This window comes from Cyrtonyx montezumae, unplaced genomic scaffold, assembly GCF_038088225.1.
Source record: "Cyrtonyx montezumae isolate F1298 unplaced genomic scaffold, pur_monq_1.0 scaffold_8, whole genome shotgun sequence".
In the NCBI taxonomy this organism is placed as follows: domain Eukaryota; kingdom Metazoa; phylum Chordata; class Aves; order Galliformes; family Odontophoridae; genus Cyrtonyx; species Cyrtonyx montezumae.
This window is the reverse complement of record NW_027072089.1, coordinates 85112794-85129117: the sequence shown is the minus strand read 5'-3', so window position 1 is coordinate 85129117 and position 16324 is coordinate 85112794. Positions and strand designations below refer to the sequence as shown.

At 36.6% G+C, this 16324-nt stretch overlaps 1 protein-coding gene across 4 annotated transcripts in view; it reads left to right on the top strand.

Annotated features, from left to right (window-relative positions):
- Positions 1-16324, top strand: part of KIF13A (kinesin family member 13A) — a 109524-nt gene that overhangs the window by 44235 nt on the left and 48965 nt on the right. For all 4 annotated transcript variants that reach the window (XM_065752437.1, XM_065752436.1, XM_065752435.1 and 1 more), the window contains exons 4-8: positions 3626-3686; positions 12886-12978; positions 13531-13711; positions 14523-14610; positions 15871-16005. In XM_065752437.1, the coding sequence (XP_065608509.1) occupies positions 3626-3686; positions 12886-12978; positions 13531-13711; positions 14523-14610; positions 15871-16005 (558 nt within the window). The remainder of the gene's footprint in view (positions 1-3625; positions 3687-12885; positions 12979-13530; positions 13712-14522; positions 14611-15870; positions 16006-16324) is intronic.

Here is a 16324-nt window from a genome sequence, read left to right as displayed (position 1 = left end):
TAGGTGGGAAGTAATTGCATCGTGGTTATATGTATTGTTACCATTGCACTTTTGCTTCTGTTCTTCTCTTCTGTGTTAGTAAATAACTTTTTATCTCAACCCATGAGTTCTATTTTGTTTCCAATTCTCTCCCTCATCCCACTCAAGTGGAGTGGATTGAGTGAACGGCTGCCAGGTCCTGAGCCAACACTGGGTTAAGCTGCAACAATGAGTCACTGAGTAATTCTGTTATGATTTACTACCTTAACTAAGGGGGAAAAGTGTAGGACAATAGATTAAGTTGGCTTACAGTACTTCTATACTGACCTCTTATATCATTACAAATTAGCCTGTGTAACTGGGTAACCCCGCTGATGTGGATTGTGTGATCCACTGCTGATAATATAATAATACAGGGGAGCAGAATAGGCATCTGTTAGATTGGATCCTTAAAATTAGGTTTTCTTTTGTAATTTCACAGCTTGCAGTGTCATAATAGAGAAAAATCATTCGATTTTTTTTTTTTTTTACCCAGTCAGTCCCATATGGAAAATAGTAGTTGAATGAGAGAAGAGAAACACAACTTCTTGGGTTATAAAAGTTATTACAAATGTTAGAGGTTTTCTGTTGATGACTGCAAGTTCTTTAGATTTACATTTGAAGCAAGATGAATAAAGGCATTGAGAAATTATTGAAAATCCATCTTGCTTTTATGAAGGTCTGAAAGTAAAGGGAAGTAAATGCTGCCTTTTGCTCCACAGTTCAGTGGCAAAACTACATCTTTCATTCTGTAGCAGCAGGGAATGTCCTAGTTCTTGAAGATGTCTCTTTCTATTTGTATTGGAGTAAATGACTCAGACCTCCCTGTTAGATTATTGTTGTAGAGTTGTTTGAATTTTTTCCCCTCTTCAGAAGGAAATTCCAGAGCTCAGTTCACTCTTGTGGGCTAAGCATTGTCTCACTGTCAAGTCTTCTCTTCAACTTTTGATATATTTTGCATATAATTGGAAGAAATGGAAGGAGGCTTGGTTCCTGTGTTAAGCCAAAATTTTATCTTGCTATTTTATCCTGGAATATTTGCAGCAACAGACATTTTAGGAAGAGTTTGGTTACAATCTAACCTACAGACATATTGTTTGGAGACTTTATAACTGCAGATAATCCAAGAGAGTTCTGCATATCTGAAAACCAAAAAGGAAACTATCCATGACCTTCTTCCTTGATTCAAGGATTATCTCAGGACATATTGTGTTTCTGCTAATAGAGCCCCTGGGTCTTGCTCTCTATCAACCTGCATTACATATCTCACTAAGGAGATCTACTTTTGGAAGACCAGGCACAGAAAATTCGGGTCCAAGCAAAGTTTTAATAAAGAAGTGATTCCTTTCTGTCTCCATTGGGATCCCGAAAGAGCAAAATATTAAGAAGAGAGTTTGTCTTTAGTTAGTCCACAGTCAGTTTACCATGGCAAAATGTGGAACATATGGAACACTGTATCTTATGAGGTGTTTGAGGCAATATAAAACTATCAGTTGCTAATATTGAGTGTCTGTACTGGAGTGTTCTCAGATGTGCAGAATAGGAGATTTGAGTCAAGTTATGATTTGGTAGTGCTTTTACAGGACACTGTTGCAGGTTCACAAGTGCGTTGAACACACTTAGCTGGTGTGACATCTTTTCATTAGAGTGGTCATCCTGTTAGCTCGTCTGTCTGACAGTTACATTGTCTACTTGTTTTGTGGCTTCCTCCACTGAGCTTCAGGACTATGTACACTTATCTTAGTCAGGGCTTCTGAGACTACTTACTTATTCTTTAAGGCTCGTAAGTAGTCCTTCCTTGAGCATTAGAAGTCCATGGTGAAACTTTTGTGCCTCATTGATGTCTACTACATAGTCACCTCAGTCCTGCATACTGAGTCCTTTTGGTGTTGTTTTGTTAACTGTTGGCAGAAACATTGGTCAGTATTAGTTTCTGGACAGGAGTGGAGGTAGCTGTTGGTCACTGGCTGTGTCTTCAAGCATGCGATAAAGGAGATGTCTTACAGTCATGAAATTTTACTTTTATAAAAACCTCTTTGTCATGAATTAGTGAAATTTTTCTAGATTTTTCCCCTCTTTCTGCATTTGAGTAGGTTATGCAGAATAAAAGTTTGTTCTGTGATTTAAGCATGTTCAGTTCAATTGTAAATGGTGTATTTAGATGTATTTCTCATAATGTTAAAAGCTGTAATTGAAGAGATTTGAGTGTTTTTTTCTTTTTTCTTTTTGCACACCAGAGAAGGACTTAATACTTAATTTGCAGTCCTGCAATTTGAAGTAGGCTAGAGCTGAAGCTAGTAATGTAATCCTAAAGAGGAAATGCATCCTCTAATTCTACATACTGTTATTGCTCTTTTGTTTTTTTCCTTTCTATGGTACCCAACTAAATGTCCAAAAGATGAGCTAAAACGGTCACGATTTGTGAACGTGGACTTATCTATTTTAAGAGATGGAGTGCATGAAGTACCATAGTTTCCTGTGCTTATTGATGCTTTGACAGCAGAGCTTCATGTGTTACCTACTGGCAGCAAAGATTCCATTGTCTTCTGAGATTCTCGGAAGAGGGGAGTTGGCCTTGTGGGGTTTGGCTGCTTGCTAGCATCAACCCAGCCCCTCTTATTTTGTAACTAACATTCAGGTTGTTCAGCTGATGCAAGTAAGGGAAATAACAGTTACAGCCTCTCTGTATCAATGGACACAGGAGCAGAACACGTTTTGCCTTTGTGCTGTACATGTTTTCCTGATGGATAGTATTACAAATGTTGAGTTCTCTATAGCAGCATGCTTTTTACCACTCACAGGCTTGCTGATCTATTGCTATTACTTTTGTTCAGTAAGATCCTTTTTCTTCACATCTGGTTCTTCAGTTCTGTGCTTTTCCAACCTCCATCCTTGAGTGGTCTGATGCCTAATTTTACTTGTATTTTGCTCTTTTCTTCTCCTTCACACTTTGTGTCCTCTGCTTTCTGATCAGGTAATCATGTCTTTACCACGGCCTGGATGTATTTTCCTGTCTTTATTTTTTAATTTTGATTTTTTTTTTTTTGTGTGTGTGTGTCCCTAGTTACGGAGTTTGGCCTTATTCTGGAAGTCAGTGATAGAGTCCTTTTTTTGTTGTTTGTTTGGTTTTTGAGAAATGTAAGACCTAAGCAGAGCTGGCATTTACACAGTACATGCTGATTCTGAAGACAATTTTAGCAATGAAAATTTGAATCGGGATGAGCATTATGTTTACACAGGGACTGTGCTACACCTGTCTGTTCCTCTTCCCTCTTTCCTCTTTTCCATGCGTTTGTGAACAATAAAAAAATTTTAACTGACTCAAATATCCAATTTTTAGAACACTTTAATGTGTTTGTTCTATTATAATGCACCTTTTTTTTTTTTTAAAGCAGTGTTTTGTAGCATGGATAATAGAAAAAGTATTTCAGCTCTGTAACTCTAAGCTTTCCAGAAATTATTCCCATTGCTGAAGTCTTCACAGTTCTGATTTAGGATCTATAGAAACAGTAGAGTCCGTCTGCAGTTAAGCAGTCATGAATTTATATGACTTTAAGAGGTGCTTTGTGGCTTGAGTTCTTCATTTGCCTTTTATGTGCTTCTACAGGTGTTTGCCTTTGATCACTGTTTCTGGTCCATGGATGAATCAAACACTACGAAATATGCAGGTAAGCTATTTTATGTGCATTCAACAGTATAAGTAATTTGAAAACATATGAAAGCTTAGACTGTTGTGGATGTATTTTTTTTAATGCTTTGTACTGTGATGCTCAGGGGACTTCTTCACAAAAGCAGACTTTTTTTTTTTTTTTTTTTCCACAGGGATTTAGAGTGCTAGGTTTCTGGTTAAGAAGGAACACGAGCTTTAAGGTGCCCAGTACATTGCTTGGGACAGGGATGCTTTCCTTCACGTGAAAGCTGTAATGTTTTATTTCTTTTCCCCAAAAGAGCCTCTTCTGGAGATTCTTCCTGTCACCTAAGATTCAGAAATCAATTCTTGCTGAAGCTAGCGATGAAAGTATGTTTTCTGTTCTTTTCATTCCTTTGTGTGTTTTTTTCAAATGATGTGATTATTTCACATCTTTCCAGTCATTCATATTGTGATTGCTCAGATTATTCCTGATGTTTTTGAGTGATCAGCTCTGTGATGCTTTCCTCCAAAAGCTGGACATTCTAAACTACGTTATCATCCCAGGTCTTAATTTTCTCATAACTGGATTTAGTGTATTAACATTAATATTTTTAAAAGAAATTCATTTTTATTGTTATAGTTCTGTATGCCAGGATTTCAAAGTTGTGGTTTATGGAAAGGGGAAGAAAAACAGTTTTTGGTTAAGTTTTTGGTCTGAAGGAAACCTTGAAGTTTGAGTGTTCATTGGAATACATCTCTGACTTGAATCAAATGCTGAATCACAGGAAATGCAGTTGATGTACTGTATTCCTTGCTTGTGTGAGTGATGTAGATCTCCTCAGGAAAATTGTTTTGTTTTGACTTTCGGTGCCCGTGTTTGCAGTGAACAGATACAGTTACTGAGACCCATTATTCAAACTGGTAGATTCCTTGGAGCATGCAACAGCTGCTTTTGTGTCTACACAGCTAGACTTCCTCTTAAAGGAAAGGGGTTATGATGCAAACCCAGATGTTGCCTTGATGTGACTCTAGTGGCAGGTGGGGGCTGCACATATTGGGTGCAACATCAGGCTAACCTACTTTTAGAGAAGATGGGAGACTGGAGGAACACCTTTTTAACCAGTTAAACTTGTTCCTATCATATTTTAATCTATCTCCAGATAGGTGAATTCATTGAGATTCCAGGTTAGCTTATTTTTAATCTGAACAAAAACCAGATTTCTGTAACCTCTTTGAGAAGTTGTGATCAAATTCTTTTTGACTGAGAACTGAAGCTTTACTGTGTGAATAATGGTAGATTAACCTTTTGTCAGTTTGGACTATAGAGTGCTGCTACGTGTCTTATCATTTCTCACTGTCCACAAAGTTCTAAGATGTATTTTTGCCCATGCAGATAATACTTGTCTGAAAAAGAAAACAATTTTCCAATTTTAAAATCTCAGAAATACAGTAAGAGCATGAGCTTTAAGACTGGCATATGAAAAGAAGAACTGAAACAATTATTTCTCTGAATTTTTGTGTGGTCTTGCGTCTTCCAGCTCTCACGTTCTAGAAAACAATGAATTTGACAGAATATAAAAAATAAAAAAGTAAAAAAAAATCCAGTTACTGGGTCGTTGGCTTTGTTCACTTATTCTTGCAGGACCTGATACAGTCCTATGCCACAACAATGTTTCTTGTTCTAGAGCCAGCAAACCAAATGCTGAAGTGGTTAAGATGTTGACTTTTATGTAGCAGTAGTATGAAGTATGAGCTTCAGTCTCTTTCAGAGCTTGGCCTAAATTACTATTCTAAAGAATTACAATGACTGGTTTTGACTGGGGATTTTAATAATTCCTGTGGCTGTTCTTATGGAACCAAATGTCGTTGTTCTAGGCGTGCTTCACAAATGTGCATGCAGCCTACGTCCTGATACTGTACTAGAGACTGTCACAGAACTAACAAGCTCAGGACTCCTAACAAGCCACCTGGCAACCAAACTTTTAGAGCTGTAGAAACTGAAGTTTCGTGTTTGAATACATGACCACAGCAGGGAAGATGATCTGGGATCTGGGCAGATATGTTAGGTACTTCCTGACTGATGTAGTTCTGTGTGGGTGCATGAGTTTACTGTCATTGACAAGAGCAGTGATTAGTTGCACAATTAAAAATAAATATATTTTAAGCTTGATATTGCTACACCCTAAGTGCTATTAAATGTGAGTAGTGTATGAGCTTTAAGCTTAAGTAAAATTCGTGAAACAGAAAGGTATGTGACACAAACCCCTTTAATCTAAATCACAGAAAGACAATTGAAGATGTGACAGTTCTAAAAAGAGGTTGTTAAGTGTGAGCCTCTGCTATCTGTCATTACTTGCTGTGCAAAACCGAAGTGTATTCATCTTGCATTGGGTTGAATAGATATTGTTGTATATATTATTCTACATGAAAAATTTGATAGATCCACCATGTGGGTATCAAGCCAATCCCCTCCTGTAGTGGTGCGTACCACAGACAACATGTCGGAATTATTTGTAGGTACTTTTTGTGTTTTTTTTCCTTGTCAATAAAAACAAAACTTGTACTTTCCTGGGAATGCCTATTTCTTACAGGATCTTTAAAGCTATTACACTGGGTTGCTTTTATTTCTTTTTGACTTTGCTGATTGATCTGCAATATTACCTGCACTTAATATTGTATGCGCAAGAGGAAGATTCATGTTTGGGTAGACTTAACACTGTGGGAAGTTGGTAATGTTTCTCAGGCTCTAGGACATGAGAGCTGACCCTGTAATAGGATCAGTCATCTTTTACTCCTACACCAAAAACTCATACTGGGATATCTGCATCTTTTTGTTTTCAGATAAGGTGTATCTTGTATGTAATAACTGTCTTCAGGAACTCGTGCTTGGGAGGTATGAGGGATCTTGCTCATGTATTAAAGTTAACTTCTATTTCCAGTGTTTAAAAACATGAGTGTTGTTACACTGCAATTCTAAAATGATCCAGCAGTATCACATCAGTAAGTAGTAAGGATTACTTTCATGTGAGAAAAAATATCTGTAGAGGTCATCTTTGCAAGCTGCCCTTGCAATACTGTATCTCTTACGAAGACAGTGAGATGTCTGAAGGAGTGAAGAGGTGTAAGCTCTTTGACCCACCTTTGTGGAGGTGGTGCTTCGGTTTCAGATGCTGCAAGAGATGGAGGCTCTGTAACAACTTGATATCTCAGGTTGGATATTGCAAGATGCAGAATCTTGTTCAGCTTTCACTCAAGCTTCTTTTTTCTGTCTCGTGCTGCAGTTTTGTCTGGAACTTTCTCTGTGTCATTCTTTTAGATCTGTCCTTTGACTTTCCTTATGACTGGAAACAAAGTGAGTGTAGTCTTACACTGAAATGTGTATTTTTGTTTTTTAATAAACCCAATCAATTAGCAGATAGTAGGAGGATTGCTCCTTTTACTGATAATGTGTGTTTCAGAGCAATCTGTTAGTTTTATCATTCCAGAATAATTACAAAACTGGGTTTGTACTGATTGCCTCATGCTGCCTACTGGGCCTTTTACACTGCTGATTTTATTCTGAAAGGTGTGGTTGTGAATTTGGCAAATGTGTGAACTTTTTATCTGAAAGGATAAAAATAAAAATGTGTCAAGTTATGAGGAAGGAAGGTGATTTGATTTTAGGACAGAATGAGTTTGACTTGGACTGGACAAAGGATGGGCTTTGCCTGGCAGGCTATATGGAATAGATTTTGAGAATAAGCAAAAATAGCTTCTTATTAATATTAGTTTCTTGACTTGAATGGTCAAGAGTCAGTTCATGGATAAGAATATACCTACTTGCCTTGAAAGGCTCATAGAGACAAATAATAGTAAGACATTTTGGTGAAGGGTAAGAATTATTTTGACAAGCCTAGATAACGGTAAGAACCTATTGAAGTCTGCAATGGAGTAGATTTTTAGAAGGAAGAAAAGAAGTCCTTCACTTTGGAAAACATTCGAGATGGTGTAAATAACTTCAGTAGCACTTAGCCAGGTCCATTCTAAGGACCCCACTCCCCACTTTGTGTCTATTTGTGTCTACTTATCTTCTAAGTTGCCTCACATTTGACCTGAAATCTCATATCTGTTTCAGCTGCATTGTCCCTAGAGGCTAAACACCTGACTTTAAGCTAAGCTTTAATTTTGTGTGAAATAGATAGCACTGATTACTGCTCTTCCAGCAATTTTAAAAGGAAACAAACCACCCGCACATCTTGAAGAACTGTAGTCTCCTACCCTCAGGAGTGGTTTTATGTTGTGGATTTTGAGCAGACAGAAGTGTCGGTCAGTCTGTATTTCTGGCTTGCCCTGTGTGAAATCATTTGAAACCCGTCCCTTTCTTACTGTTCCATTGACTTTTTTTTTTTATTTAAAGTCTACTTAGTATGTAGGATTTGATTTTAGTGGTGCGACTGATGTCTGACCATTACATTTCTGGAAATCTTAGTTACTCAATATGGCTTTTGGAGTGTTTGAGTTAGGCATTCTAAAGTACAGATGTTGTGACGCTTAATTGTAAGCACTCCAGGCCTTTTAGTGAAAAAGGGCTTTGAGCACAGAGACTTCAGGGCTTTGACTGTACTTTCATGTTGAGCTACAGAAGTTAGTCTACACCAGCTGTACTGCTTGTAGGTTTTTTTTTTTTTTTAATTAAGATGAACCATGGACTTTTTTTACTTTTTTTTTCCAATTTTAAAGAGTTTCTTCTAAAACTATTATCCAGTATAGCTTTTAATAGTTCTAATCACTGCAGATCAAGATTTATTTTAACTGCTAGATCTTGGAACTAACTGCAGTTACGTATTGAAATGATCAGAGTTAGAGGTTAAGCCATAGAAAGACATGACCAGCTTGAATTTTCAGTGTTGTTCATTAGAAGTTATTTGGTTTCAGTTATTTTCTCCATTTAAAGGGAACAGCAGTTAGGTGTCCTAACACTGCAGTCAGAACCTGGCTGAGCAAATCCATGCTAACATGTGGAGAGGCTCAAAAAGTAATCTGTATTTCATATTGACAAGTTGCTGATTACTGGAAATACTGGACATCAAAAAAACAAGCTCTAAAATTAATTTTTGTTTCAATAACTCTTGAGTGTAAGTTTGTCAGTAAATGAGGGGACCTTGGAAAGTTCATGAATATTAATGGCTTTTACGTTAAAGGTAGTATAGTTGAAAAGAGTAGTCTCTCTTTTACTCACCCTCCCTCTTCTTCATTTTCCTCCTTTCATATCTGGTTAGCAGTCACCACTCTAGTGATCTGGGAATATACAAACTTAATTTGTGAAAGTCACTGGCTTTGTTCTGCAGATTGCACAAACATGTCCTAAGGTTCTTCAGCAGTATGTACTTTTCCCTAGGAAAGCTGTCAGATTGAATCAGGACTTCAGAGAGCAGAATGGGTTTGATCTGAAGAAACAGGGAATAACATGGAGATGCAAGACTGAAAGTACTTAGATATCTCATTCTGAAAACGGTGTACTCTTGTAGTATTCTTGCAAATCAGTGTTGATTTGTCTTTCGGTTTTCAGGATCTTCTTATCTTACATATTTTCCTAATTTAATTTTTCTAATAGTTCATGTTCTCTCCAAGGTTCTAGCTAAGAGATTTTCATATGCAGATAATGTCAAGGTTTTCTTTTAAAATTATTTGTTATTTAATAACCACTAATTAATATGTGCAGTTGACGTACTTTGCTGTTTTTACTTGGTTTTATAATTTTGCTGCTGAAATACCCAGTCATTTCAGTAGGTAAAGATCATGTGAAAAAATTTCTCAGCTTCAATGGTACATCCTGAAATGCCTATGGTGTGTGATAATAGTACACAACCAGCACTGGAAGATTCCAAGAATTGAGTGTATTAAAATGTAGTTCTGAGAAGATGAGTTTCCTGTATCTTTCAGTCTCAAATACTATCTAGACTGTTGAAGTCTTCCCAAGCTTTAGTATGGTTAGTGCTAAGGAAGGAATGCTATTCATCTCAGTTTGTATGTCTGTGGGACACTGTCAGTGCATGGCAACACTGAGTGTCTGTTGAAAAGGTTCTTGGGTTGATCTCCCAAGGGAAGTGGCATTCTAGTTTCTCCTTTGATTTTTTTTTTTCTTGGATGCTTTTCTGCTTTGGCATCAGGCTTGTTAGTTGTGCTTGTCAAAATGTACAGATAATATCTTGAAGCTGTGAAGGCAGTTAGAGCTTTCTGGTGAAATGGAAGAAGGTCTCCATATTGTCTTGATGTTGTTTTCTGGTACATCTTCAGGACGGAGTTGGCGTCCACCAGTGTTAATCAGGTTTTGATTAGCAACACATCCCTAGAAGGATGTGAATAGGGTTTCTGCCAAGTGCTGTGACTATTTACAGAGCATACTGCAATGTTGTCTGATACTTTTTTCTTGTAGTTTGCTTCCACTTTAACTGTCTTGCTCCTTAAAGTAAAAGAAGCATTTGGTCTTGAAATGAGATTATTTAGATAATGATCTGCAAGCCAAGTTCATCGAACTGTGATCTCCTTCCCCTTATGGGAGGAGGAGGTGAAAGAGTTTGCCCTATGAAGGCTGGCAGCTCAGCACTCACCCCCAGGCTCACAGAAAGCTTTGGCTGTGCTTTGCACTGCCTGGTGGCATGTGTGTGTCAAACATCTATGACTTGTCCATAGTTTGATCAGAAAGTTGGGAGAAGGAACAAGGGGTTTCAAATGATGGGCCTCAATTGCCGCCTAAAGAGGTGTTGTAGTCTTATCCAGCTGGAATATTGGGCATACCTGTCTAAGAGATTCAGCAAGTAGGTTTAAGGGAAATTGTTCTGGAACCTAGATAGAGCTCGAAGGAAAGGGAGAGGTTTTTCTATCTGGGAAATTAAATCAGAATTGAGTTGAAACCCATTCTCTCTTCGTTAAGCACTAGGTATCTGGGGAAGAAAAGTCCTGTAAATAAGCAGAAGTCTTATTAGAGACCGTATAAGATTATTTAGCAAAACAACAATGTTATAGTATAGACAACAAAATTGCTTTAAAAAAAAATTACCTTAGATGCATTTAGACATAGTTCTGTACAATATAAATTGTGTAAACAATTTGCAGAACCTAATAAAATGCATAGGGAAAGAAATTATGTTGCATGATGAAAATATCTCCTGGATCATATCATCTCATGGGTGATGTGCACCTGCCCTCTGGAACACAACCACTGCATGAGAAAAATGATAAAGTACCTGTAATTGAAATTTAAATTCTTCAGTTCTTTTCTATGTTCTTCTCATTTAGAACCAAATTTTATTTTATCTCATGGTAGCTCAGCTGTTTCCTCTGAACATCATTCTTGAATGGCCTGTTTGTCAATTTCTGGGTTGCTGAGCTCATAAGAACTTTTCTGGGAAAAAATGTCGTCTGGTCTGTGCAATTTGAACTGCCTCCTTCCTTGGGCAGTAGGAAATTCTGTAGGTCATCTCATGATTTTCATGACTGTGCTTAGTTTTGTCATATTTTGATATGTTTTTAATTTCTCAACGTGGAGGTTCTGTTCTATTGCTAGTCAGAAGTGGGCAATAAAGATTTCTTCCTCTTTGGACAAGTGATTTTGTTCTTCACTCGCTATCATTTTATTTTTTTTTCACTCTTAATGATTTTACAGTCTTGTTCAGCAGCACAGTAAGTGGCTCCTTGCATCTTTGATTTGATGACTTCAAATATTTGGGAATTGGAAAGCACATTTTTGTGTGTTGTACACTCTTATTACACTGAGATTTCCATCATGCATTCTTCAGTAGCTAGTTAGCATTGTCTATAGCTGTTTCCAGGAACGTTGTTATTGAACAGCGCTCTCTCAATGTTGTTATCATGAAATGATTGAGTGATCATAAGTTGAACTCGTCTCTGTTTTTAATTCCTGTATTCAGTGTTTTGGAAGTTAGTCTGAATTGTGTTAATTCAAGAAGCAGTACTAATAATCCTTTGGGATCTCAGAAATGCAATTGGAAAATATGCACAGGGACCTGACATTACTGTCTTAAGTTTTCCTTTACAGCAAAAGATAAATTTGGATAAATTTAAATAGAAGTAATAGAGATTTTTAGTCTTACTTGCGTATGTGAAATCCATTCTACTGTCAGGCATTTCATGAGTTGTTCTGCAGGTGTTCAGTAGTTTACCATTTACTCAAGGATCCCAGAAAATTAATATCCTCAGGCAGCATATAAATGTGCAGCTAGATGTTTCTTGATGTTCAATTTTGAAAGCTATAGAAGTCTTATTGCATGGATTGTACTATTACTTCCAACTGTTAAAAATGGCAGCTGCTAAAACTAAATTAGCTGAGGTGACTTCACCACTGTTCTGAGTGTCACCTGGCAGTGTATGTAAATTCAAAACCAAACACCAGAAGATCTGTAAATGCTGTCCTTAGCTCTTCTTTTAGATGTACATGCAAGTGGTTCAGTTCTCAGATCAGAATTCAACGGACAGCTGACCTGCTAACCCTGTTTGTGATATACAAATGGAGCATTACTATTATAAAAAAAATTACACAGTACCATCATAAACAAAATAAGTGCTCTTTGTCTTTTATCTCCTACGTCTAGAAGATTGAAGCACATCTGAAATCTGCTTGACATAGAAAGCTGATTTTTCAGACTGTGAAACACTGTAGCTGATGTTTCAGCTATAGATTTGCCAGTGTATATCCACAGGCAGGTCTGCTTAAGTCTCTCATAATGTGCATTTCCTGCTTCAGTGTCTTCAGAATGCTTCTGTCTTACTTCCAGCATTTCCTTAGCATGGAATAAATTAGAATGGATTATACTGAAACCTGAGGCTAGTTCCCAAGACAACAGCTATTTCTACCATTATATTTATTATATGCCTCATATTCTATTCACTAATTGCAATTCCATTGCAGAACTCTTGGGTAAAGTTTACAATTAAAGAATGCATGCAGATTGTGAAGTTTGCAATTAAATAATACAGAATTTAGATTATCTTCATTATTCTCTAGGCATTCAACTTACATGATTCATTTGAATCCACGCTTCTTTCATGGCAGAATGAGCACTGTATTTAAACACAGAGGTAGATGTTGCACTAAGTTTCATTAACTCAGTTTTACATGAAATTATTTGTTCCTTAATGCACTCATTAGTAAAAATAAATTAATTTAAAACTTTCTTCCTGTTTTTGTTAAAGTTCACTGTTATTTCACTTAAAATAAACGTCTGATTATTTTGTAGGTCAGGAAGTGGTGTTCAAGTGCCTTGGAGAAGGAATTCTTGAGAAGGCCTTTCAGGGATATAATGCTTGTATTTTTGCCTATGGACAGACAGGTAAGTGTAACTTGTGCTGAAGGGAGAGACTGCTTCTTGCGCATGTGTATGAAGTAGGAGTAGCACAACATAAACATTAAACTTGATAATATTTAAAATCATAAATATCATAATGTTTAATGTTAAATACTGATTTGTATTTGCCTCACTTCTTCAGAGGTTGGCTTCCTATTTAAACACACGGTAACTTTATCTCAGCCATTGGCAGTATAAAGTTCCTAACATAGGTCTGTAAAAAGGTCTGCTCCTCACTGCTACCTCATGAGGCTGCTTTGAAAGTGTGAAAGGAGAGGTTTGTAACCAAGGCTCATTCAATCTTTTGTGTCTGTGTGGTTTAAAAGGGAGGCCAAGTAATGGCTCTACTAAAAGAGACTATTAAGGTTTCTCTTTTTGTTTCGCTGTTTGTTGTAATGCAAAGAGCAAGCATTCTGACTAGAATAACGTCTTGTTGCTCTGATACACGCATCTGGAGAAATTAAAACATGTTTCACGAACAAATGAGTAACTCAGAAACCACATTCTAAAGCATTTTCTTCTCCTTTCTTCCCTTAGGTTCAGGAAAATCGTTTTCAATGATGGGTAATGCGGAGCAGCTGGGTCTGATCCCACGGCTCTGTTGTGCTTTATTTCAGAGAATCTCTGTGGAAGAAAATGAATCTCATACTTTTAAAGTTGAAGTGTCCTATATGGAAATCTACAATGAGAAAGTCAGAGATCTACTTGACCCAAAAGGGTGAGTAGCTTCATCCTACCTCTCCACCTTAATTATTTTTGTTTGAAACTATTAAATAGAAATCAATTCTGGAGGTCCTTGAGGTTTTTCATAATGTATGTTTATACACCTCTTTTTAGACAGGATTGGGTACCAAACATCAGTGTGAGAGTGAGGTTTATTTGCAACTTGATTTTCCTGGTTTAGAACTTGGACTTCTTGACTGGGAAGGAATAACACCTCCAAATATACTCTTGGCACTCTCATTTCTTCTTTTTTGTTGACTCAGAAATACTGGTTAGTCTCTGTGGCTTGGAGATGTCTAGATGAGAGATCTTGATTATATTTTTTTAGTCTGATGTGCGTCTTACTTCTTGAGTGTAATTGATAATTAATAACATGAAGAAGCATGCAAATTAATTTAAAGGTATATTTTAGACTTCATTGATGTATTTCAGTAAAACTTGGAAAATGTAAGAAGTGAATCTTGAGCAAATTGTTGGGAGAAATTTTTTGTTTCCTTCTCTCCCATCAGTATTCTTTTTTCCAAATGAAGCATTTCTGGTTTTGTTTCAGCCACAAATATTGGGGTAGAATGATGCTCTGAAAATAATTCATGTGTTCTGACTGAAACCTGATAGATTGAGTCTTTATTTTTAATTAAAATAATTTTTTTCTGGGAGGTATTTTTATTACCACTACTACTTGAAAAGCCAAAACTACATAGTATGAAATGATAAAAATCTTGTGTATAGTGGTTGTTAATTTATGTCTTTTAATTGGAATAAAGTTTATGGTAGTCGTTTGTGCATAAAGACTGTTTATTCCATAGGAGTCGTCAGTCTCTTAAGGTTCGAGAGCACAAAGTGTTGGGACCATATGTAGATGGCTTGTCTCAGCTGGCTGTTACAAACTTTGAGGTAAATCTAAACCTATGAAAGATGTAATTAGCATCTGTGTACCTAAGCGATAGGAATCATATTGGAGATAAACTAATATCCACCCAGAAGTTTTGTTTCGTGTTTGCAGTGTCTGACAATCACAGGTGTCTCCTCTAGTGCTTCAAGGTGTATTTATTTCATGTAAAAGCTTTCATTTCACCTTTATGTTGGTTAAAAATATGGCAATAATATAACTTTATTTTGCAGGTTATTGTTTATATAATAAATACCAAGCACATGAAGTTTTCTTGACATGTTTTCTTGAAATCTGAGGCTTCCACACTAAGAATATCACGTCTTTTAGCACATATTCTTTCACTTTTGTTGTTGTTGAACACAGCCTCTTACTTTATAGAAGTTTACTGCATGAGAATGTAGAACTTGGTTTATATAATTTGTAATTTAAATAGTGAGAGCATCTAAGCCCATCTGAGTTACTAAAATGCATCCAAATAAATTAGTATTGTAGAGTCCACTGAACTTCTGTAGCTACAGTGGAATTGCAGTGGTGCAGTTGTATGAATTGTTTAGCCCTTCTTGCAGGGAAGCTGTTTTAGGAGATCTGTTTTGGTTTGGTTTTGCTTTTTTGCTTTGTTTTAGGTTGGTTTATTAAAGAATCATTCTTTGTATAGTGTTGTGTGAAAAACATTTTTCATTTGTTGGGGTTGTTTATTTCTCTGAAGCACCTGTTCATGTTATATAGTGTAAAAACAGATTTTGCAGTTTTTATGGTAAATTGTATACTTTGACAGAACATCTTATTTGCTTGAATTTTAGAATATTTTCTTCAAACCTAGTTTATGGCTGATGACCTATGAAACTGTCTCGGATACATAGCAAGCTCATATGTGGGAATCGTCATAATCATCTTTATTTCTGAGTATAAGGGTACAGGTTCCAAGTAGGGCAACCCTTTGAGCCAATTCAGAGAGGATGGCATTAATGCATTTCAGAAAAGAAAAGTGTCGTGTTTACTTCTGTAAGCAGATCTGCATTTTCCTGATGACTGGCAACTCAGCCACAGCAAGTGGGTTGGAATTGGATGGTCTTAAAATCCTTCCCAACCCAAACCATTTTGTGATTCTCTGATTTCAACATGTAAAAAGAATTTTCTCTTTACTTCTACATTCTCTTCTCTCTCTGCAGAAATACACGCTCTTCCATCTAGACAGGAATTCTGTTCAGCAAACACAAAACTTGCTTTTATCCTGACATCACTTTTTATTCTTTATGCTCTAGGATATTGAGTCATTGATGTCAGAGGGAAACAAATCACGAACAGTTGCTGCAACCAACATGAATGAAGAAAGCAGCCGCTCTCATGCTGTGTTCAACATTATAGTGACTCAGACACTTTATGACTTACAGTCTGGTGTATGTATTTCTGTTGGTTTAATTTATGAACTCGTGGTAATTTCTTTTTCTTTGTTCTGTTTGAATGCTGAGTGATCTGTTTGTTTTGAATAACAGTCAATTTAAAGAAGCGGCTTCTGCTTTTTGCATGTATTTGTAGATGCATCGGTAGTGTCACTTAACATGGGCTAAAACACTGAAGAGACAAATGGCTTACTGTTTTAGAAATTAAGCTGCCTCAACTCTCAAGTCTGTTCAACTTGCCTAAATGCTCTTGTATTTCAGAGTTGATATGCTAAGTGATATTATAGCATCTCTTCATTGATTAGTTCCGTCTTTT